Source organism: Drosophila yakuba, chromosome 2R (genome assembly GCF_016746365.2).
Source record: "Drosophila yakuba strain Tai18E2 chromosome 2R, Prin_Dyak_Tai18E2_2.1, whole genome shotgun sequence".
Lineage (NCBI taxonomy): Eukaryota > Metazoa > Arthropoda > Insecta > Diptera > Drosophilidae > Drosophila > Drosophila yakuba.
Genome location: NC_052528.2, coordinates 19,638,184 through 19,659,790, shown reverse-complemented (window position 1 = coordinate 19,659,790; position 21,607 = coordinate 19,638,184). Strand labels below are relative to the sequence as shown.

Genomic DNA, 21,607 nt, shown 5'->3' with positions numbered 1-21,607 from the left:
TGATTACCGGCATTTGCTCAATTCGCACTCTCTGCAGCGAGATGGAGGAGTATATAAGTGAGCTTCTGTTGCACCAAAAGAGATCATATCAAAATGCTGTTCGCCGGAGTTGGAGTACTCTTTGTGGTAGCTGTCGCTTTCGGGGATTCGCTGGATGTGTGCTTGAAGGACATGGGCTGCATGCGAGGCACTTTGATGCCAGGATATCAGAGCGGAGACTTCGAAGCCTTCATGGGCATTCCCTTTGCCCAGCCGCCAGTTGGACCGCTGCGTCTTAAGGTGCATGGTTTTTGCCGTCGATACTTTCACGAGGATTACGTATATTGAATGCTTACAGAATCCTGTGCCGGCTGAGTCCTGGGAGGGAGTTCTCGATGCTGGAATGGCGAAAGACAGCTGCATGCAGAGGAGCTATTTTGCGAAGGAGTGGGGCTTGATGGGCGTGGAGGACTGCCTCTACCTGAACGTCTACAGACCCAAGGTATCAAGATTCGTAAGCATCCCTGGATAATCCTGTTTGCTTTGGTTTTATAGAAAAGGGATGGTGCTAATTTGCCGGTGATGGTGTATATACATGGTGGCGGTTTCTTTGGCGGCTCTGCCCATCCGATGGCCACTGGACCAGAGTATCTGATGGATACCGACAAGGTGATCGTGGTAACAGCTAGCTATCGCCTTGGTCCCTTTGGTAAGTTCTAGGGATTATCAACCACCACTCACATCGACAATAAATGTTGCAGGTTTTCTTAGCACTGGCGATGAGCACATGCCAGGGAATTTCGGATTCAAGGATCAGCGATTGGCGCTGCAGTGGATTCAACAGCACATAGCTACATTCGGAGGAGATCCCAAAAAGGTCACGATCCTTGGGCACAGTGCTGGTGGAATCTCTACGCACTTGCACATGCTTAGCCCGAATTCAAAGGGTATGTTTTCTACTTTGTATTTTGTTCGCACTTAAGTAATACTCCTGTTTCCAGGACTTTTCCAAAATTCCATGTCCCTAACTGGCACCATGTTTCTGTCGGCCATGAAGATCCTTAAAGATCCTCTAAGTCAGGCAAGGCATCTGGGCAAGGAGTTGGCTATTGATCAAGCGGAGACTCTCAGCAGCCAGGATCTTGCTGAAGCGCTACGTGAAGTGTGTCCCAAAAAACTCCTGCTCAGTGTGGACAGTTTAAAGGTGTGGGATAACATGCCCCACCTGTCCAGTCTCCCAGTACTGGAGGCTCCATCTTCAGATGCCTTCCTGGTCGAGGATCCGCTGGAAGCCCACAGAGCAGGTCGCATTAACCAGGTGCCCTGGGTACTCAGCCTGAGTTCTCGAGCTGGCGAGGGATCCCTATTCCTAATGCGTGCTTTCATAAATCCAAAGCTTCGGGCGGAGTTCAATGAGAACTTCCTGGAACACATGGCTCTGCTGCTCAACCTGCCCGAGGGCACTCCTGTCCAGATGGTCAGCGAAATACTGGAGGCGTATGCGTTTAAAGGCGACAGTCTTAACAACGATACCATGTTCAAGTTGGCAGAAATCTCCGGTGATTTCAACTTCTATTTTCCAATTTACGAAACTGTTTCGACGTATCTCACTTATGCCAATCTCGATGAGAATCCACTGTACATCTATATCTTTGAGTTTATCGGCCTGAGCTCTATTACCAAGTTCTTTGCGGGCGCCGCTGACGATTTTGGACTTGGAGCAGTTCACATGGATGACGGTCTGCACACCATACGCATTCCGGTTGGCTTTGAGGATTTCCCCAAGGACTCGGAGGATGCCAAGGTTATCCAACGAATGGCTTCGCTGATGACAGACTTTGCCCAAACGGGGTAAGCTGGAAACACTATTACAAAATATACTTTAATTTATTCCCTTTTGTATGCCTATAGAATTTTCCATGAAGCATCTAGCTGCAAAGCTTCGGATTTCAAGGATCTGGGAATGTGCAAGTATCTGCACTTTGGTGGCAACAAGGAAAAGTATCTAGAAGATATTCGTAACAGCATGCAGCTCAAGGCATTTCCCATATGGAAAAAGCTTTTTTCATAGGTCTCAATCCAATTGTATCTACACATCGGGTTAATTTAAGAATGAACCCGCATTAAATAAATCCCATTAATTTGCGAAATGGAACAGAATGTGTAATGGGAATGGGAATCGTTGCAGATACCCCAGATTTTCATTGGGGCATTGTAAGTGCGTTCCATTTTCATAAATGCCTGCTGCCCCATTCGAAGGTCAATTTACATATGCAGAATGTGCAAGAAATGAGATTAAGTGCGAATAAAAGGCCCGACAACGACAAACGATGAGATAAGATTGCCGTCGATCCGCAGAGCAATAAATCTCGCCCGATAGGGGAAACCTCTTGCCCAGAGATACTTCTCATACTTCTCTGCTATCTTAAGGTGGAACACGATCCATGGGTGTGAGAACCGTGACGTTCTATGCAGGGGATAAAAGCGAAAGTGAGCAAATATCTAGGGTTCACATTGTATTGTTTATGACTGTAATGTGCTCTAGTATTTAAGTGTATTCAAGTTGCATAAGATATAATTGTTGTAATGGCACAATTGTGTATCCAATAGTTGCTCCAACTAGTTAGTGAAAACTATTAATCTGTGGGAGCAACAAAATACCATACCTTTTTAAGTGACATCTGCATCGTGATTTATTTCTGTGTGAATGCATTGAAAGCGAAATTTGCGAGGCGAGTCAGGATAAAAGCAAACATTTCGATACGAAGCGATCGCAGTTGATCGCAAGTCGTCAAGTCTGGCGGATCAGGGTAAGTAATCCACTTCCAGTTTCGCTGGACAGGGAAACACTTTCTACTCGTTCCGGCTGGTGTTTCAAATTACCCTAACCAGATTCGGTTGAGGTCGCTGGTAGATGCTAGATGCTAGCTGGTAGATGCTAGATGCTAGCTGGTAGATGCTAGATGCTAGCTGGTAGATGCTAGATGCTAGCTGCAGTTCCAGATCAATTGCTATCCGCACCGATCAAGCATACGCCGTGTGAACCGTTCTCGAAACGATCCCAACCAGCTGGCTAAATCGCTACATCGCGCTGATCTGTATAAATTTTCCACAGCACAGTTGTCGCTGTTGGAGCCCCTTTTTTTGTTTTTTAAGATTGTGGGCAGAGAGTCACTGGTACGGAGCAAAAGTTTTCTTCACGATTCAACCGAACAAATCGTCAGATCGATTTGGGCCTCTGTCGCGTAAGGTTCTTCGTGCGATTTTCCCCCGCTGTGAGTGAGATTTTCCACCAGGATGGTGAGGATGGTGATGGCGCCAATGATAATGATGATCGGCAAATCCATTTAAGACCGATTTAAAGTTGACATCATCTTGAGCGAGTTAACGCAAAGCATTGGCGAAGCATTGGCAGCCACAAAATTGATCATAAATAAGCAATCGTTTTGCATAACTAATGATCCATTAGCTCTATTTTCAGTGATTTCGTGGACCGCCGGCGATGATTCAACTACAAATGCTACAGCTACTACTGCTGCTTCTTTGCCAGCTCTTCTTGGCTGGCCCTGGACCCTTCTGCACGGCCTTGGCCACTGTGGACCAGCTCACCGTGTGCCCGCCAAGCGTCGGCTGTCTGAAGGGCACCTACCTCCAGGGCTATCAGTCCGAGAGATTCGAGGCCTTCATGGGCATTCCCTATGCCCTGCCGCCCGTCGGAGATCTGAGATTCAGTGTAAGTAAAATAAGCATCTTAGCAAAGTGACTCCCTCTATGAACCATCTACATCTTCTGCAGAACCCCAAGGTGATGCCCAAGTTGCTGGGGGTGTACGATGCCAGTGGGCCTAAGATGGACTGCATCCAGAAGAATTATCTGCTTCCGACTCCAGTAATCTACGGCGATGAGGATTGCCTCTACTTGAATGTCTACAGGCCAGAGGTGAGCTAAAATCGAATTCCCTTGGAGGATCTAGGAAAGTACAGGGTCAGTAGTGATGATCCGGCTTTGTGAAATCCTGTCCAGCTTAAATGATTACCCTATCTAGGTTCGAAAACCTGCACTACCTGTAATGGTCTATATCCATGGCGGTGGCTTCTTTGGCGGCTCTGCAGGCCCAGGAATAACAGGCCCTGAATATTTTATGGACTCGGGTGAAGTGATTCTGGTGACCATGGCCTACAGACTAGGACCCTTTGGTGAGTCTAAGCTAGTTTACAACCTGAAAACAGTGTAACTTTTGTATATGGCGTTCCACATAAAGGATTCCTATCGACGCAGGATGCCGTGATGTCTGGCAACTTTGGCCTCAAGGATCAGAACTTGGCGCTGCGTTGGGTGCAGCGCAACATTCGCTTCTTTGGCGGTGATCCTCAGCGGGTGACCATTTTCGGCCAAAGTGCCGGCGGAGTGGCTGCCCACATGCACCTGCTGAGTCCCAGATCCCAAGGACTCTTCCATCGTGTGATCAGCATGAGCGGCACGGCCAATGTGCCCTTCGCCATTGCGGAGGAGCCTCTGGAGCAGGCTCGCCTCCTGGCGGAGTTCGCCGAGGTGGCGGATGCAAGGAATCTGAGCACAGTGAAGCTAACCAAGGCACTGCGTCGAGTAAATGCCACCAAACTGCTGAACGCCGGCGATGGTCTCAAGTACTGGGATGTGGACCACATGACCAACTTCCGTCCGGTGGTTGAAAGGGGTTTGGAAGGCGACGCTTTTCTCAGCGAGCATCCCAAGGATATCCTGGCCCAAGGAGAGCCCACATCCATTCCCCTGCTCTTGGGCACCGTGCCAGGTGAGGGAGCTGTGCGAGTGGTGAACATCCTGGGCAACGAGACGCTTCGCCAGAGCTTCAACTTCCGGTTTGACGAGCTGTTGCAGCAGCTGATGGAATTCCCGGACAGCTTCAGCCAGGAGAGGCGCGAAAGGATGGTGGATCTGCTGGTGGAAGTGTATTTCCAGGGCCAGCACGAAGTCAACGAGCAGACCGTTCAAGGGTTCATGAATGTAAGTCGAAAGTGCTGGTGCTAATTTATTATCTAAGGCAAATGATGCAATGGCAATTAATCAAGCTAACTGCATTTTAATGTATGAAAATGTATCGCGTTCGCCCAAAGAAATCGGAGAATAATTTAGTCTATAGCAACCTGTTTTCTGTATTTTCTATTTTTATACGTTGTTTATTTATAAATCTCTGCTTTCCAGTTAATATCCGATAGGGGTTTCAAGCAGCCCCTGTACAACACCATTCGAAAGAATGTTTGCCACACGCCGAATCCCGTCTACCTATATAGTTTTAACTATCGCGGATCTCTGAGCTATGCATCTGCCTATACATCCGCAAATGTGAGTGGAAAATACGGCGTGGTCCATTGCGATGACCTGCTGTATCTGTTCCGTAGTCCACTGCTTTTCCCGGACTTTCAGCGTAACTCCACGGAGGCGAAGGTGATCCATTCCTTCGTGGACTACTTCGTGCATTTCGCCAAGTTTGGGTGAGTCTAAGTCTAAAGCTATGATAAGTATGGGTAAATAATGAATCAATTTATTTCGCAGAAAACCCAGAAATTCCGAGTCACTGAACCCCTGCTCCATTGAGGTGCTCCAGTCACGTCCCGACGGCATATGCGATTACCACGAGTTCGCAAATGCACCAGATCCCTCCGAAGGCTGCGAGGTTCACGTGGCCAGCGAATTCCAAACGGACAGGGTGAATCTTTGGTCCCATATACTCAGCGAAAAGGCGAATAGTTCGTAGCTCTGCTCAAAAGATACAAAAATGTAAATATAAATATGCGTAGAAAATAAGCTAGAACCAAGCTATTGTAAGGAAATAAACTACTAGCAATATGTATGAACCAAAGTTTCAATGTTTCTGTATTTGGATATAACTTGGTTTCTTTAGGTTTAATGGTTACATAACTCTAAAAAATACCTCTACCCTTAATAATTGTCTGGTAATTTGCCTCGCTTTCCTATTTCCAAGTGTGCCAAACTTGATAAGCCATAAAATGAATTTGCAACACGTGGGTTATATCTATACTATGGCATTCTAAAAATGTTTGAGGGGGAAAAGCGTGCCATAAAAGCAGGTTTCGCCAATTAAGTATACGCCGCGTGGCGGCAATGAGAAATGAGTTCGTAATAGTTCAGTAGTTCTTCCTCGCTTAGATGGATTGCAATGGCAAGTGGATTGATTATTCATAGATCAGGTAACTTGTGATTATCTCGTCTATATTGAGTAATATTAGCTAATGACTGCCTATTTGCATACCGCATTTCCTGTGACTTCATTTGGATGTCTAGAATGTGTATAATATATTCTACATGTATGTTTGCTATGAGGCAAAAGTGCAATGAACCTTTTGTGGCTGGCAAATTGGGTTAGCACATGCAATGTATCCCGAGTGCCTGGATTTGTGTCAGCCTCGAGCACAATTAAAATCAATAGAGCGCAGTGAAATCACTCAGGTGTTTGACAACTCCTGCAGGACATTCGTCAGTCGCATTTATTACTGGGTAGTGAAAAGTTCGGCCATGGAACTGCGTCGGAAAATAGCTCTGCGCATTCTGCCCCTGTTTTTGGTCATCTTTCTATGCACAATGGGCGAGGCATATCTGAAGAGTGTCCGCGTGGATGAGATTCCCTTTGCCGGCAGAAAGATCATAGCCAATCGCCGGTCCAGTGGCATTCATCTCATCTCGAGTCTGGAGCATCAGCGCACCTTTCTTCACCTCTTTCATGTGCCCTGTGAGTTGCGCAACCTATCTAGTAATGGGATATATTTTTCCAGATTTAACCAGAAAGTTTCTATATCGAATACTCCATATTTTGAACAAATTAAATATATAATTTCAAATATTTTAAAAGTCTTCCTCAACGCATTGAAGTCATTTTAAGAGGCGAATACATTTAAGCCTAAAAGTATGCTACATTTTTTTAAAATGAATTATTCTATGCCTTTTCAAATTAGTTATGCTTGATAGTCTTCAAACCTTTATAGCGGATAATATATTTATATATTTTTTTATTTACTGAAGCATTTTTCAAGGTTTTTAGAGTAACAAATTCTTTAAATTTTATTTTCTAGACATCATTTGCTTTTACGCTGCGAAGGGAAAATGGCCGTATGTGCCGGGGTTCATGAAATACCGAGTTGACAATGCGGCGCGCAGTTTCTTCAATCAGAACGACAGTTTCATCAAACAGTTTTGCACCAAGTGGATTCAGGTCAAGGAGTGCTTTCGTCCTCTATTCGGTGGGTTGGAACTCATTAAAGAGCACAGATATATATTGACGTATTTATACATCTATTGCCAGACAAATCGAATACCACAGATTCGGAAGTGGAAACGCTGGATGCTAAAATTCAGGGGCAGCGCTGCAACTGCGACAAGTTGCTCCTCTCAACGGAGGCACCTGTACCGGTCGTCTACTTCGACAAGAATTACATTGGAAACGTTAGCTCGGAAACCATTATGAATACCATTGAATTTCTGGAGAGCTTCCTGCCGCCGCCTACTAAAAAACACAAGCGCAAGAATCGTGTTCGTGGACGCTTAGACGATATGGACATTGAATAGATATCAATTCAGCAGATATCACCAGCACTCAAATTTAAATTTTAATCATCATAATCATAACCATCGTTTAAATTTGAATTCAAATTCGGTATGCAGCCGTTTTTTAGAGATGCGTTGTTTACTACTCGATAATTCATATAATATTATGGCAAAACACCAATTCTTTAATTAAACAGAACTCAAACTTAACATGTTTACATAGTTTTTTGTTTACGTTTTAATATTAAAGAATCATGAGCATGGTATAGTAAACATAACATTTTGTATTGCTTTGTATCGTTAATAAGAACTATGCGACTAAAATCGATGTATATGCAGGTGGTCGTAGTGTATCGATAGTAGTATCGATTTTTTTCATAGCCAATTGGAAGGTATATATTAGCGGTCACCGGACGGTCACACTTATTGCACTTACTCCAATTGGAAAGGCAATAGCATTCGCGTCGCGGAAGAAACAAGAAAGTAAAACAGCGAGAAGCTTTGCAAATGCATTGGTTATTTTTAAAGCACAACCGCGATTAGAGGAAGTGTCTCTTGTTAGACAATCGAATTGGCCATACATCGGCAAGAGTGTTATAAAAGAGAAGCGCGTAGGTGTGCCAACAGCCCAAGCAAATTCTTTTGCATTCGCTTTTGAACCGCTTTCATCGCGAGTTCAGTTTCACTGTGTGCGTGAGCTAAGAGCGTGTGCAAATAACTTTTGCCGCGTTGTCCGCCTGCTGCGAATTTCCAACCCAAAGAAGAGAGGGAGAGCGCGCGAAGAGGAAGAGAGGATCGATCGGGTGAATGTCGCTGAAACACCAGAAGCAATCTTACCAACCGCTCCCAACGGCGGCCGCCATGGACAATCCGGCGATGATCCAGAGCAGCGGGAGCAGTGGGAGCAGCTCCTCCGAGGAGGGCGGCAGTCGTGAGGATGTGGCCAATCTCTCCCCTCTCGGACTGCCTACGACCTACTCGTCACAGCAACTGATGCCCTCGGATACGGACAGCATGGAGGAGGAGCGCCACCGCCTGCGTCCGCACCACCACCACCACCACCCACTGGGCGAGCACCACCACATCCCGGGCATACCGCCCTCCGCCGTCGTCCCCTCGCGACTCTCCAGCGTGGGCAGATCACAGTGGTTCACGGTCACCGTTCTCTGCTTCGTCAACCTCATCAACTACATGGATCGCTTCACGATCGCAGGTGAGTCGAGAATCCTTATTGGGTCTCCCACAAGTTTCCTTTCTTTGGGTTTCGGGATCAAGCACTTTGGGGGCTCGTTTTCGAACATTTGTTGACACTTTTAAAGCAGATTGCTATAGAACGCAGATCTATCTTTGTGATACTTAAGATTAGACAGGCCAAAAAACTTAATACTTACAACACTTTATAATATGTCCACATAGTATGAAGTTGTTTATTTACAATAATAAATAATATATAAACAACAATATAAACAACTCAAAGCACTTATTTTGTTAAAAATAGAACTATGTATTTAAATTGTCAAAAAAATACGTGAAATGATAATGTTATTAATTAAAAACCGCTAATCAACAATACTTGGGCCTAATCACTAGAAATTTATACCTCATCGTCAACAATGCGAGCTCCATTGTTTACAAAATGTACCATAAAGATTGCATGCGAGAGAATTATATTAGTGACTAATCAGCTTACAAGTGAATCACGCCATCCAAAAATATTCAAGTATTCACATTTATCATACGCGAATGCCGATAAATGGATCGCTACACATTTTGCACTCAAACTCGGGACATTTCCACTGAGGTGGTGGTAATCAATCAAAAGCCCCATTTCGCCTAAGACCGGCATATGTATATTATTTCTAGCACTCAGGTGCGATAAAGTGGAGCGAGTAGTTCGTCTATGGCACCTGACCCGCTGCCTGGTGAGCTTAGCACGGCGGGGTATTGTGATCGGCGATCAGCAAAGTGCTCGTCCGCGTGACAATTACAGGGTAATCTCATGTTTCAAGCCATAAGTGCAGATGGGCAGACGGACACACTGCCCACATCGTTAGTGTTTATTATTGGGAACATTAGGAACATTAGCGAAGGAAATGGATCTTAATTCATGGATCTTAATTGCAGTATGCGGGCGGCAATTCATTGGACACTTGTTGAATACCGCAGTTATTTTCCCTGTTTACTCTTGTCTGGAAAATGAGAGTTCAGATTGCAGTGGCTGTTTATCTCATTCAGTTACACAAAACGCAGTGTAAACTGCATGGAAATGGAAACTTGTTTAGGTTAAATGGCAAAACGAGTTGTGACTGATTATACAAGCCCAACGCAGCCCACCGTTTAATTTGCATTTCTAAATAAGTGTATATATAGTTGTTAACTATAATTTCCCATTTTCACATTCTCCGTGAACCCGAACAACAAGTTCTTCCTGAGTCAGCAAAACTTTTCCATTCAAGGCCATGTGATAATGTATCTTTATATGCCACTGTATGTGCACTTGCAATTAATTTGCAATTATAAATCACTGGCTATTACTTATCAGTTGATTGCCTCAGCGGCAATTCGAAATCGATCTTACACCCTTTTTTTAGGCTGCAAATCAAATCAAAAGCCTTTGATTCGTGTAAAGCCAACGAATCGGATAGTGACTAAAAACATCATACGACTTTTTGAGCAGACAGGAAGCGGAATTACTCACTCAAAAGAGCGATAGCACTTACATACCAAACCGACAAAATCGACAAAGCTGTTTACATATTATATTTAATTATATATCGCTCTTTCGCTCGGAAAATTTCATTTCCATTTCCATGGGCGCCTCCTACTAATTGATTGGAAAAACATGTGTTGCTGTTTATTTTGAGAATACGGCGAGCGCAAGGCGAAATGGAAAACTAGTATAAACAATGGTCAAGGTTTTTGTTTTGCCATTTTTCCAATGGCATTGTTATCATCATCACCACCACCACCACACCCCCGTTTATGCCCCCACTTTTTGGGCCTTATCAAGAAGTGGCCGAAACCAGAACCGCTGCACAATAAATTGCATTGGATTGCAGGTGCTGTGCACGTGGAGTTTTTGGTCACTTTGCAGTGATTAGATTACCTGGCCATTATTTGTTTTGCTTCTGACTGCATTGATTGGTCAGCCCTTTTTTCATTTACTGGGAGTTTCCACGAATTTTGCCACGTTTGCACTACAATCATACATACAAATGTACACATACATAAGTATGCAGTGTTTTTTGTATCAGCTGATGTCTGGTTAGCCTAATGGAATGCATTTAATTATAATTTTAAGTGCGTCTCGGCCTTTGGCTTCGACCTCCGACTTTGCTGAATTTCGCATGGCTGCCGATAGTGGTGTGATGTTTTATAACCACCTCGTTTGGTCAAAACATTGGGGGCCCACCAATGTTCATTCATGATCGCTATAGTGATCGTGATTCGTGTGGATCCGTGCTATTCAGTTGTTGACAGTAAATTTCAGTCAATTTCTGCAACGACAGCGAACTTTGATCGGGCCAAGAACTGGCCAATATTTATTTTGGTCAACAACAGATATGTGGGCTGAGATATATAGACCAAGATTCCGTTCTGCTGTGCTTCCGACGTAATTTTCTTGGCCCCCATCCAAAGCAAGAGCTCACAATAATTGTCTATGTCAATTGATCGTATAGAGATTTCTGTAGTATACATACATACATGCATATATGTATGTACATATGTATGTGTCTTCATAGATCTGTTTTGGTTATTTTCAAGTCTTTTGCAATCACACTTTTACTTTTCCCCCATTTTTCGACGATTGTTTTGCATATTTTGCATTTGTTTAAACCTAAAAGTCACCGAATTCGGTTTTTTTTCGCTTTTAAATGTTTTTTTTTTTGCCAAAGATACATAAAAACTTTCCATTTTGTTGCCATCACAGTTGAGGAAAGAAATAACAATGAAAAGAAAATATAAAATATGCAGCCTTGACACACCGAAATTGTCGATACCCTTGGAAAATAAGCTTCAATTTCTTGGGCAGGCTTACCAACGTAGTAAAATCACTCACTCCCACTTTATTGAATCAATTCAATTGCAAAAACATTTGCACAAACCAAATTGCTGAATGTGGTGCCAACTTATGGATAGTTTACTTACGAATACCTCGAATTTGAATAAGTTAAAACGCGGGCTCCTTAAGTTACACAAAACGCGCGGATGTAACAAATGCATTTGTTTAACGTATTTTGCATTTTTGTTTGGCATTTGTGCACATATTTCTACGTCAATGGTTCTACTCTGCATACAACATACATACATACGTTTGTGCATATCTTAATTTGGGTCAACGACCTACGCAAAGTGCAGTGCACACTTTTTGCTCCAACAAATTGAATTAACGAAAGGCAAATGGTAAACAAAAAACACAAAACACAAAAAAACATTTGAAGAATAGTAGAAAAGGTTGGGGTAGGGAATGTCTGGAACTCGGTGGATGGAACACTTTTCTATGGGCGCCGCCGCTTTCACAATTGATTTCCACCTGGCCCACCGAAAAGAAAGAAAGTTTTTCTCTAAACACAATTCGAGTGCTCCGCTAAGCATTCAAATGCATTCCAAGCGAAAGTCACAACGCAGCCTCAGTGTTTTTCATTTTGGTTTTCGTCTTCTTTTTCTTCGACTCGTGGCCAAAATATCTGTCAGATACTCAGATCGTTTATTCATCGTCCGATTTTAAAGCTTACGCTGCACATCGCGCGATTTTTCAAGGCCGACGTCACCAGACGCCACAGAATGGGGGGAAGAGAGATGGAGAGAGATAGAGGGAGAGAGCCACTGAGAACAGTCACTTTCGGTCGCAAACAACTTTTTCATTCATGGTAATGAGAGTCCCGGCTTTGTTGTTGTGGCTTCTGCAGTTGCCTGGTTATGAATATTGGCTTTTTAAACGGATCAATGTTCTACCGATTTCGTCGGCCACATTACAGTGCGTTCCTTTACTGTAAACATCGTGGAAAGCGCAAAAACACTCATTTCAAGCATTTATTATGCACACAATTTTATTATATCAAGTTTTTTTTAAAACGTATTTATTCCCAATAATTGGGTGAAAAATTCAGTTTAGATGGAAAGTACATGCATTAAGTTCATGATTATAAGTTATATGTCAGAGCATGGACTTTGGGATCTGTATATAATACATATATGATATATCATTGGGATGTATGAACATTAAATTTAAGAGTCTTAAAGTAATTGCCACTTGACACTGTCTGGTTTCCAGAAAGTTCGACACTTGGGAATTCCAGATATTGTTTGTAACAAAACCTACCATTGCGAATCGCACTGTCACGTTTATTGGGCACAAATGAGAGCAAACCGAAGAGAGAGAAGTCGGCAAGAGAGATAAACGGGTTCTAAAAATGCGACAGCCGGCTAAAAACTGATATGAATACTACTAAATACGTTGACGAAACTTCCCCATTTGTGGCGAAAAATGTGAGAGGGGGAACGGAGGTTACTACGTATTCATAGTGGCTTAGACTTATTTTTTGTTTTTGGCCAAGAAGTGACCATAAACAGTCGGAATTCCTTGCGTTGAGTATACGATATCAATATGAAATACACATGTATGTATGTACAAGGAATGCCTCACCCAGACCAGCCCCACTGTGCCCCCCTCCACCTCTCTCCGCTTCTCTTCCTCAGCCCGCAATCGCAATGCAATACACAAACAGGCACACAGGCACACGCACACAGACTTATCGCGTGGCGTCCCCCAACCGTTACGTCACTAGGCAAGGCAAACAAACACGCTGATTGGTCGAAAAACATCGTACGATAAATTTCTCAAAGCGAAAAGACCCAGAAAATGGAATAATTAAAAAGCAAACGCTGATTCACTGCACTTCGGCTGCTTCGTGCCACGTTTCGCTTCGGTTCGCGGGGGTTCGTGAAGCTTCGGCTCTCTCTCTCTCGCGCGTGCTGTTTCTCTTTTTGGGGCACAACTTGTTGAGCTTTTTGTGTGTCATTGTTGTTGCTGCTGCATTTGCCGGCTTCTGATCTCAGACACTCTCTCTTCCTTCCCCACTCTCTCTTTCTCTCTTCCTACCTCACTCTCTCCCCTCGCCCACTTGATTTTGTGGGCCGTTGTTTATTTTTGGGTACTCGAGCACTTTAAGTAGTTATTTCATTATATTTCCTCTTTTTTGCCTATGCCGCAAAGGCCAATGTACGAAGAGAGGAGCATAGAAATACGGAGCTTAATAGCGGTATATGTTTGTTTGAGCTGCATGTAGAATGTAGGAAGTAGCGTTAGATCGGCCAACAGTTATTGACGAAGGTCGTTTGGCCATTAATTCGCTAGTTGCACATCCGTTTGTTAATGAATTTTAAAACGTTGAAAAGTTGAAGACGAGACGTGCAGGAAATACATACACATACATACCCACACACCTGAGAAAATGTGTGCGAAGGTGATCACAAAGATCGAAATTCAAATCATGACACAGATTTGCATGACGATGCAACAGATCGATACATTGGTTATCGAGGCTACGCAATAAGTAGTTCGTCATATGATATGTAGCGATAAATAGTAAGATTGATCAACACTTCGATTATTATCAATTGAATACGTATCCTTTTCAGCTGATAAAAGGTTACGGATCTTATCAGTACTTACTCTTACTAGGCTGTAAACAGAATGATTGTGATATATTTGCAATGCCAATGTTATTTTAAGATAAATAATGACATTGAGAACCAACATATAGTCACACCCTTGATTATCGATTGCTAGTATGCACTACAGAGATAACAAAAAGAGGGCGTTATATCAACTTTTAATCAATTAGAGTTGCTCCTATCTTTTCATATATAAATACATCATATGTGGGCTGCTGTGTAATAGATATCGATGGGTTAATTAATGGCTTTTTGGGGAAAATATGATGACCCATAAAGACACACGCCACATTTCCGGTATTTTCTCCCTTTCATTGTGGGGTCTACAATGACTGGAAGTGCTAATTATAGATATATGTATGTATCTCCCACCTAAACTGAACAATTTGGGGCTTACGTAAAACACTCGCATATAGCAGACTTGTATTAACGATTTATTTGGCTGGCCAATTAACAACTCCCGCTGAGGATGGGCTGATATGTACAGAGTACAAAGTAGCATATCACACATCACGCGACTTCCCAATACATAGTGCCAATAACAGTGTAGTACAAAATAATATAAGTAAACTTCACAGTTACCACTTTTCTGAGATGTACATTTCAAAGAGAATCTAACCCGCTTTATCCCTTCATCTTCCAGGTGTCCTCACAGATGTCCGCGCAGATTTCGACATCGGAAACGACAGTGCCGGACTCCTGCAGACCGTCTTCGTTATCTCGTACATGGTGTGCGCCCCCATCTTCGGTTATCTGGGCGATCGCTACTCCCGCCCCTGGATAATGGCGGTGGGCGTGGGTCTGTGGAGCACCACCACCCTGCTGGGATCGTTTATGAAGCAGTTTGGCTGGTTCATCGCCTTCAGGGCGCTGGTCGGGATCGGTGAGGCGTCGTACAGCACCATTGCACCGACGATCATCTCGGATCTGTTCGTGCACGACATGCGCTCCAAGATGCTGGCACTGTTCTACTTTGCCATACCCGTGGGATCCGGTCTGGGGTGAGTGTTCCGCTCGACATTGCCGGCCAATGTCCAGGTCAATGATCAACAGTCCGGGAGGATGGGCTCTTATCATTCGTCTACGAATCCGTCTTTGTTTGCGCCTTATCAGGTGCTGGCAACAGGCGTTGGGTTCCAAAGTTTGAGGACAGATGATAATCAGCAATTCTCGCTGGCGAAGCGTGAGAAGAGACACGTGACTCTTTACTTTTGTAAATTGAAATTGATTTATTTTTGGAATGCCGACAATTGATGGCTCTAATTCAATTAGAGTGCTGGGTCAATTGGGCGGGTTGATTCGAATTTATGCAACGTCTAATTGGCCGCCAATGCAACGCCATTGTCCCAGCGGTCAATTCATCAGGATCGTTCTCATCAATTACCCCTTTTTATATTTGTTCTCCAAACATAGATACATTGTGGGATCCAAGACGGCGCACCTGGCCAACGATTGGCGCTGGGCCCTGAGGGTCACACCCATTTTGGGCATTGTGGCGGTTCTACTCATCATGCTCATCAAGGATCCGGTGCGGGGTCACAGCGAGGGATCGCACAACCTGGAGGCCACCACCTACAAGCAGGACATCAAGGCGCTGGTCAAGAATCGTTCCTTCATGCTCTCCACGGCTGGATTCACGTGCGTCGCCTTCGTGGCCGGAGCTCTGGCCTGGTGGGGACCTTCCTTCATCTATCTAGGCATGAAGATGCAGCCCGGCAACGAGAACATTGTCCAGGACGAGTAAGTGTGCCCGCACCTGGCAACCAAAAACCCCATTTTCACGACGCCTCTCTAGAAAACGCATCCTTTGATGCCTTGAAGTTAAAGTTAAGTTATCTTACATCAACTTGCTCGTGAAAATGGGGCTTGTGCCCTACCCTTTTGACACCGACCCCCCCAAAAAATGCCCCCAATATCGAGCTGTGCGCCTTACAATGATTTCCGATCCGTCGTCAAGCATCTCGTACAAGTTTGGTCTGGTGGCCATGTTGGCTGGACTCATTGGAGTTCCGTTGGGCTCCTTCCTGGCCCAGCGACTGAGGGGTCGCTACGAGAACTGTGACCCGTACATCTGTGCTGTGGGACTCTTCATCTCAGCACCGATGGTATTTGCTGCACTCGTGGTGCCGCAGACGAGCGAGAGCCTCTGCTTTTTCTTCGTTTTCGTGGCCCAGGTGGCACTGAACCTGTGCTGGTCCATTGTGGCCGACATTCTACTGGTAAGATGGCTCGCAGTCAGAAACGAGAAGCATCTGCATCTGCAGCAGCAGCAACAGCAATTGCAATGAAAGCGCAGGAATCAAATGCTAAAAGCCAGCCAGCCGATTATTGAAAGCACTCGCCGTTGAATTTGTTGAATTCTTGAACGGGAGCTCTACTTTAGAACCCCACAAACTTGCCCTAACCCAACCGCTCGTTTAATTGTTAATGCCCCGAAGGCACGAAAGCGTTGTTATCCAAACCACGAGGATAAAGAACTCCATGAGATGGATAACAACGTTCTGGTGTATTCGGGGTTCTCAAGCTTTGGCATAACTAACCGAATGTACCCCGAAATTCCAAACCCCGCCCTTAGTGTTGCGTTCAACTTCGGAGTCATCACCATGTTGGCGGGCCTGCTGGGCGTGCCGCTGGGCTCGTTCCTGTCCCAGTACCTGGTGAAGCGTTATCCCACGGCGGATCCGGTGATCTGCGCCTTTGGGCTGCTCGTGAGTGCGCCGCTGCTGACGGGCGCCTGCCTGCTGGTGAATAGCAATTCGGCTGGCACCTATGCACTCATATTTTTCGGGCAGTTAGCTTTAAATTTGAATTGGGCAATTGTTGCGGACATACTGCTGGTAAGCCAAGTAACTCAAAACGGGAGACATCTTGACATCCCGATTCTAATGCTTTTGTAATTTTGCACCCACGTATATTGTTTGAGTATCGTAACTACGTAACTACACACAGAATATCTTAGTTTTAGCCAATAACTTTTTACTGTTATAATGAGTAACACACTCTGCACAACCACACACACTCCCACACACACACCAACCTACACACACACACAGCTTGCCTACTCACAATTGCCTTAACTTTAATTACTTGTATGTTGTCTTTGCCCGCATCTCTTACTGGTGGTGGTCATCGGATACTCCATTTTGTGGTTGTTTCATGATTTTTGGGTGCGGTTTTGAGTTCAGTAAACCGAAGAACTTTAAGGCAGTTGCACGTCTTTAAGTTCCGAAGGTCCGTACTTTATCATTCCCAATAATACGTGTAATCCCCCGAGATAATACCAATTTATTCGCCTTATTGCTTTTTGTAAATGTAATTAACGTAGAGTTTTCATCTTATCAATGTAGCTTTCATCCCCCTAGTGGCCCATTTTGTGGGGCTAAAGGGAGTGTCCAACCCCCGAAAAGACTTGCAATGTGCAAATATTCCGACACTCAACCCCCAGTGGAGGTCGTATAACCATGTTAAACCATCGCACTTCCCCATATTGCAGTGGAAAACCAACCCATACTTTATATTCAGCCCCATTTCACGAGACCAAGTGTCGAAATTTTCGTATATATATGGGATTCTCTAGTCTCATTCACTTCATTTCGGGGGTTATCTTCTGGGGTAGTCACGTTTGTCGGTTTCGGGGAGATAAGCCAGTGATAAGTGATAAGGAAATTAAAAACCCAAATCAGCGTAGCGTCAAGTGAATCATATATTTGTACTATCGCATTTAGACAGAATTTCGGAGTAAACTTGAAAAACTATAAACAAATCATAAACATAGAGATGAATAGCACTTTTACTTGAATTAGTTGAATTAGTTTCCTCACTTAAACAAATACAATTTGTAATGCCCCGCTTATGTCATTAAAAAACCTTAACTGATTAAGTAACCCAGATTGATAAAATGACCCAATTCAATGGCGAATGTGTCTTAAGATAGTGAAAGTTAGGTAATCCCTGTAAGTAGCGGCAAGTTATCCCATGAATGAAATGAATGATATCTAGATAGTGGATATGGAAATCCGCGGACGCAATTCCTTAGAAAAGATACGTACGTATCTCGTATGTACGAGGGGCTGTTCTAAATTTGGCAGTACGTCAGAGCAGGCAATATATTGTACATTATTGTACAATATATATATATATATATAGTACGCAAACACACGCCCCTTTAATGCATTGCTTTTTGACCACGCACTTGGTTCGGTTCCTCTGTTTTTGTGACCATTTTGCCATTGCAAACGATTCCGTGACAGAAATAAGCAATCGCAATCGCATTTCCCTTGCCGTCCAAACCCACCCGATTATCTAACCCAAAATAAAAAAAAAAAACGTTGGGGCGATCGGCCCACCTTGGTGGCGTTATATTAATTGGGGTCTGCGATAAGGTAACCGTGATTAGAGATTGCCATTATCTGGGGACTTGCGTTGCTATTGTTTCTGCAGCTCCGCAAATTCACTGCTGTAATATCATAGGTGTTTTGCGTAACTTTTTCTGCTTTTTGGCATTATATACAAGATCACACACACATACACACGATTAAAACACACTGCTTTACATACACGCATCGTACCCCACCTGTAGTTATAACAGTAAAAACTTAATGTGGCCAACAACAGTTTAGCAGACAACAAATTGCCGCCACAGATTCAATTTAAATATCAGCTCACTTACTGATCCACCCTCGCTAAGCAGAGTGCTCACGCAGTGTTCCCAGCCAGGCTCGCCCAACTGTTCCCAACTGTGGTTAGACTCCAACCTGAGAACGCAATGCTTATGTGGCTTTTCTTTTGGGAACCTGTTCTTTGTTTGCTCCCGAAATTCTTGAGTGGCTCCATCTTTGGCGAGCTTTTGGCTAATTTGAATCTGCCGTTGGCACACACACACACACCTACACACGCATAATCGCTTTAATCACTTTTTATTTGTTTTTAATCAATTATTTTAATGTCGGTTGCAATGTAGAATACTTTCTGGAGCGAAACTATAAGGGCTTAACACCTGGTCACCCACAGAATGTATCTTTCACCTGCACCGATAGCTGTTTTAATCGATAGTCGTAGCTTAAGAATCGGTTGTGGCTTTTGCTTTCATTATTTGCGTTGCTTTTCGTTGTTGCTGTTGCACTTTGGCGCTAGAATTCAAGAAATAACCCAAATAACCTTTCAATTTCTGATACACAGTATGTGGTGGTTCCCACACGGCGCTCCACAGCCGAGGCCTTCCAAATCCTCATCTCACACGCACTGGGCGATGCCGGCAGTCCGTATCTGGTGGGCGCAGTAAGTACTCAAAGGATTTCTATACTCAAGAAATCGATGTAACCATAAAACCTTTTACCATAGATCTCTGAGGCCATCATGAAGCATCTGCACAAGAACCCCAGCGACTCTGGTCTGACCACCGAGCTGCAGAGCATGTCCCAAGTGGCGGGAAGTGCGATCACCAATGCCACCCAGGCGATCACGGAAGCCACCACCAGTTTGATCGAAACAGCGCACTCAGCAGTCTCCCAGGAAGTAGGTTGAATCCTTAGAAGCTTAGAATCACTTTGACTAATGACTGCCTGTTTGCTTTTAGTACTCTGATGTGGAGCAGTTCGAGGGACTGCAGTATGCGCTCTTCTCCACCAGTTTTGTGGAGGTGCTGGGCGGCATTTTCTTCATATTCACCGCCTGCTTCATCATCAAAGACAAGTACAACGCCACGCGAGGACTGCAAGGTAGGCACAATGGGTTGGATTGAGCTCTTAAAGTCCCTATCTCATCTATCTATTAACTTTCTGATTAAAAAGTAACCGCAACAATGAGTAAATTAGCTTGACAACAAATGTTTATTGACTATGAAGTAGACTTTATCCCTCCATTACGATCTCAATTGCCAGAATTGTTAAAATGGCTACTGTTTAATCAGAAGGTGTCTTATTTGCCACTCTTTGGCTCAACTGTTTTCCGTTTCCAATATTGCCAGGCGACCAGGGAGCGCGAGTGGTTCGATCGTCAGTCGCCTTGGCCAGCGGGCAAAAGGACGTCGAGTCCTGTAACTCCGACTGCCTGGTCCTGTGCACTGACATCGCGCTGCGCGAACGCACGTGATAGCTCAAATATGAAATGTGTATACATTTCACATAGGTGCCCAGCACCAAATGATTATTTTTTGGCCCAGTTCCCGGTAGGTGGAATGCTCCAAATTGCGTTAACCCATTTTGTTCTGCGTGCGTTCCATAGTTGCGTTCTACTAAACTCAGTTACTTGACCCTAACCATACCCTGTTCTTCATGGCTTTCTATGTGCATCGCTTGGCGTACACAAGGTTCTAATGGATTTGTATTTATTGTACCTTTTAGATGTCACGGCTCAACAACAGCAGCGGGATGAGCGCGGTCAGATTGCCTAATACCAGCCGATCCTCGAGGTTTTGCTGCGCACTCAGAGCTCCGATGGCATGCCGGGTGAACTGATACTGACTGAAAACCATCTTTAATTTAATCTACGGTCACTCGCACCACGCACATCCCGCATCGGATCAAACTGGAAGCTTACGGGGACGGGAAGCTCAGTTGGGCCGACAAGTCCCCGATGTTAATGTTCCTATTGAGAAGGATCGGATGGAAGGAGTAAGGAGGATGGAAGGACCACCATGCCAACGTTCAAGCACGCCACACCGATTTGTAGATATATATACAAAACAATCACTCACACAGGCACTCACTCCTCACCAAGTCATAACATTACACAGATCATTTTACTTGTAAACGTCAAAGGGCTAGGATACCCACGATACCTTGCTTCACTCACATATAGTCGTAGATAGGTCTAGCTCTGGTATTTTAGACTAAATCAAAATTAGCAAGAGTTTCTTCAAGCAGACTCGCATTCGAAGAAGTGCTCCCTCAGAACGGATAATGTAAATAGATTATCTCAGGCATCGAATGCGTAGTTTATGCAGTTTGGATATTTATATAAATGTATGTATGAGTATATATAATATGAATTGTAAATATAGATAAGCACCGGGCCATTGTATAAGTGCATAGTCTATTTAATCAGTTTTATCATAACGCCTTAGTTTTACACTGAACATAATTTTAATCATAGCTTTAGCTAGTTGTGTAACAAATTGGAGTAATGTGTGCACCCTCAGCAATTACTGAATATTACAGCAAAACAATTTTGAACCAAAACAACACCAATCAGTCCTCGAGTTTGCTTTCTTTTATTTGTTAAATCTCAATCGAATGCTAGCCTAATTGGAGCGCATATTAAAAGCGACATAAAGACTGCGAGCAATCAAATATTGGTACGTCGATATTTGGCTAAGAATAAACCAAACTAATTGTTTAGCAACTAAGGAAATCATCCGGGGCAATAAAGAAACATTTTAAATCAATTTCCT

At 44.0% G+C, this 21,607-nt stretch overlaps 3 protein-coding genes and 1 long non-coding RNA gene across 7 annotated transcripts; all 4 read left to right on the top strand.

Moving 5' to 3' along the window:
- Positions 1 to 78: 78 nt before the first annotated feature.
- Positions 79 to 5,839, top strand: LOC6531478. Its single transcript, XM_039372346.1, has 12 exons — positions 79 to 279; positions 338 to 481; positions 535 to 688; positions 741 to 926; positions 981 to 1,830; positions 1,891 to 2,047; positions 3,467 to 3,712; positions 3,775 to 3,918; positions 4,025 to 4,175; positions 4,241 to 4,983; positions 5,182 to 5,471; positions 5,533 to 5,839. Exons 1-12 carry the CDS (start codon positions 94 to 96, stop codon positions 5,732 to 5,734), a joined length of 3,453 nt encoding a protein of 1,150 aa, XP_039228280.1. The 5' UTR covers positions 79 to 93; the 3' UTR covers positions 5,735 to 5,839.
- A 135-nt stretch (positions 5,840 to 5,974) lies between these two features.
- On the top strand, positions 5,975 to 6,439 carry LOC120320998. Its single transcript, XR_005560541.2, has 2 exons — positions 5,975 to 6,188; positions 6,283 to 6,439. It is a non-coding gene; the product is annotated as an uncharacterized LOC120320998 (long non-coding RNA).
- A 59-nt stretch (positions 6,440 to 6,498) lies between these two features.
- LOC6531476 lies at positions 6,499 to 7,749 on the top strand. Its single transcript, XM_002092239.4, has 3 exons — positions 6,499 to 6,727; positions 7,068 to 7,235; positions 7,298 to 7,749. The coding sequence occupies exons 1-3, from the start codon at positions 6,514 to 6,516 to the stop codon at positions 7,558 to 7,560; spliced, it is 645 nt and encodes a 214-aa protein (XP_002092275.1). The 5' UTR covers positions 6,499 to 6,513; the 3' UTR covers positions 7,561 to 7,749.
- A 212-nt stretch (positions 7,750 to 7,961) lies between these two features.
- LOC6531475 (protein spinster) lies at positions 7,962 to 21,601 on the top strand. 4 transcript variants are annotated; one of them, XR_001454259.3, is made up of 9 exons: positions 7,962 to 8,752; positions 14,861 to 15,218; positions 15,631 to 15,957; positions 16,793 to 17,054; positions 19,396 to 19,494; positions 19,558 to 19,731; positions 19,793 to 19,934; positions 20,183 to 20,383; positions 20,559 to 21,601. XR_001454259.3 is itself a non-coding variant. In XM_002092238.4 (8 exons), exons 1-8 carry the CDS (start codon positions 8,347 to 8,349, stop codon positions 20,606 to 20,608), a joined length of 1,818 nt encoding a protein of 605 aa, XP_002092274.2. In that variant the 5' UTR covers positions 7,963 to 8,346; the 3' UTR covers positions 20,609 to 21,601. The 4 variants fall into 4 exon arrangements, 2 of the variants coding, with proteins under 2 accessions (XP_002092274.2, XP_015051340.1); XR_001454260.2 differs by lacking the exon at positions 16,793 to 17,054 and adding an exon at positions 16,175 to 16,436; XM_002092238.4 differs by lacking the exons at positions 16,793 to 17,054; positions 20,183 to 20,383 and adding an exon at positions 16,175 to 16,436 and having other exon boundaries at positions 7,963 to 8,752.
- Positions 21,602 to 21,607: the final 6 nt, after the last annotated feature.

What these genes read in the sequence shown, in the direction of transcription:
- LOC6531478 (XM_039372346.1), top strand. Translation starts at nt 94, where the DNA reads ATGCTGTTCGCCGGAGTTGGAGTACTCTTTGTGGTAGCTGTCGCTTTC. An exon ending in TTGGACCGCTGCGTCTTAAG is followed by an intron (nt 280 to 337) that starts GTGCATGGTTTT and finishes GAATGCTTACAG; the next exon opens with AATCCTGTGCCGGCTGAGTC. An exon ending in GTGCATTTCGCCAAGTTTGG is followed by an intron (nt 5,472 to 5,532) that starts GTGAGTCTAAGT and finishes TTTATTTCGCAG; the next exon opens with AAAACCCAGAAATTCCGAGT.
- LOC6531476 (XM_002092239.4), top strand. Translation starts at nt 6,514, where the DNA reads ATGGAACTGCGTCGGAAAATAGCTCTGCGCATTCTGCCCCTGTTTTTG. An exon ending in TCACCTCTTTCATGTGCCCT is followed by an intron (nt 6,728 to 7,067) that starts GTGAGTTGCGCA and finishes TTTATTTTCTAG; the next exon opens with ACATCATTTGCTTTTACGCT. An exon ending in GTGCTTTCGTCCTCTATTCG is followed by an intron (nt 7,236 to 7,297) that starts GTGGGTTGGAAC and finishes ATCTATTGCCAG; the next exon opens with ACAAATCGAATACCACAGAT.
- LOC6531475 (XM_002092238.4), top strand. Translation starts at nt 8,347, where the DNA reads ATGTCGCTGAAACACCAGAAGCAATCTTACCAACCGCTCCCAACGGCG. An exon ending in CCCGTGGGATCCGGTCTGGG is followed by an intron (nt 15,219 to 15,630) that starts GTGAGTGTTCCG and finishes CTCCAAACATAG; the next exon opens with ATACATTGTGGGATCCAAGA. An exon ending in GTCCGTATCTGGTGGGCGCA is followed by an intron (nt 19,495 to 19,557) that starts GTAAGTACTCAA and finishes CTTTTACCATAG; the next exon opens with ATCTCTGAGGCCATCATGAA.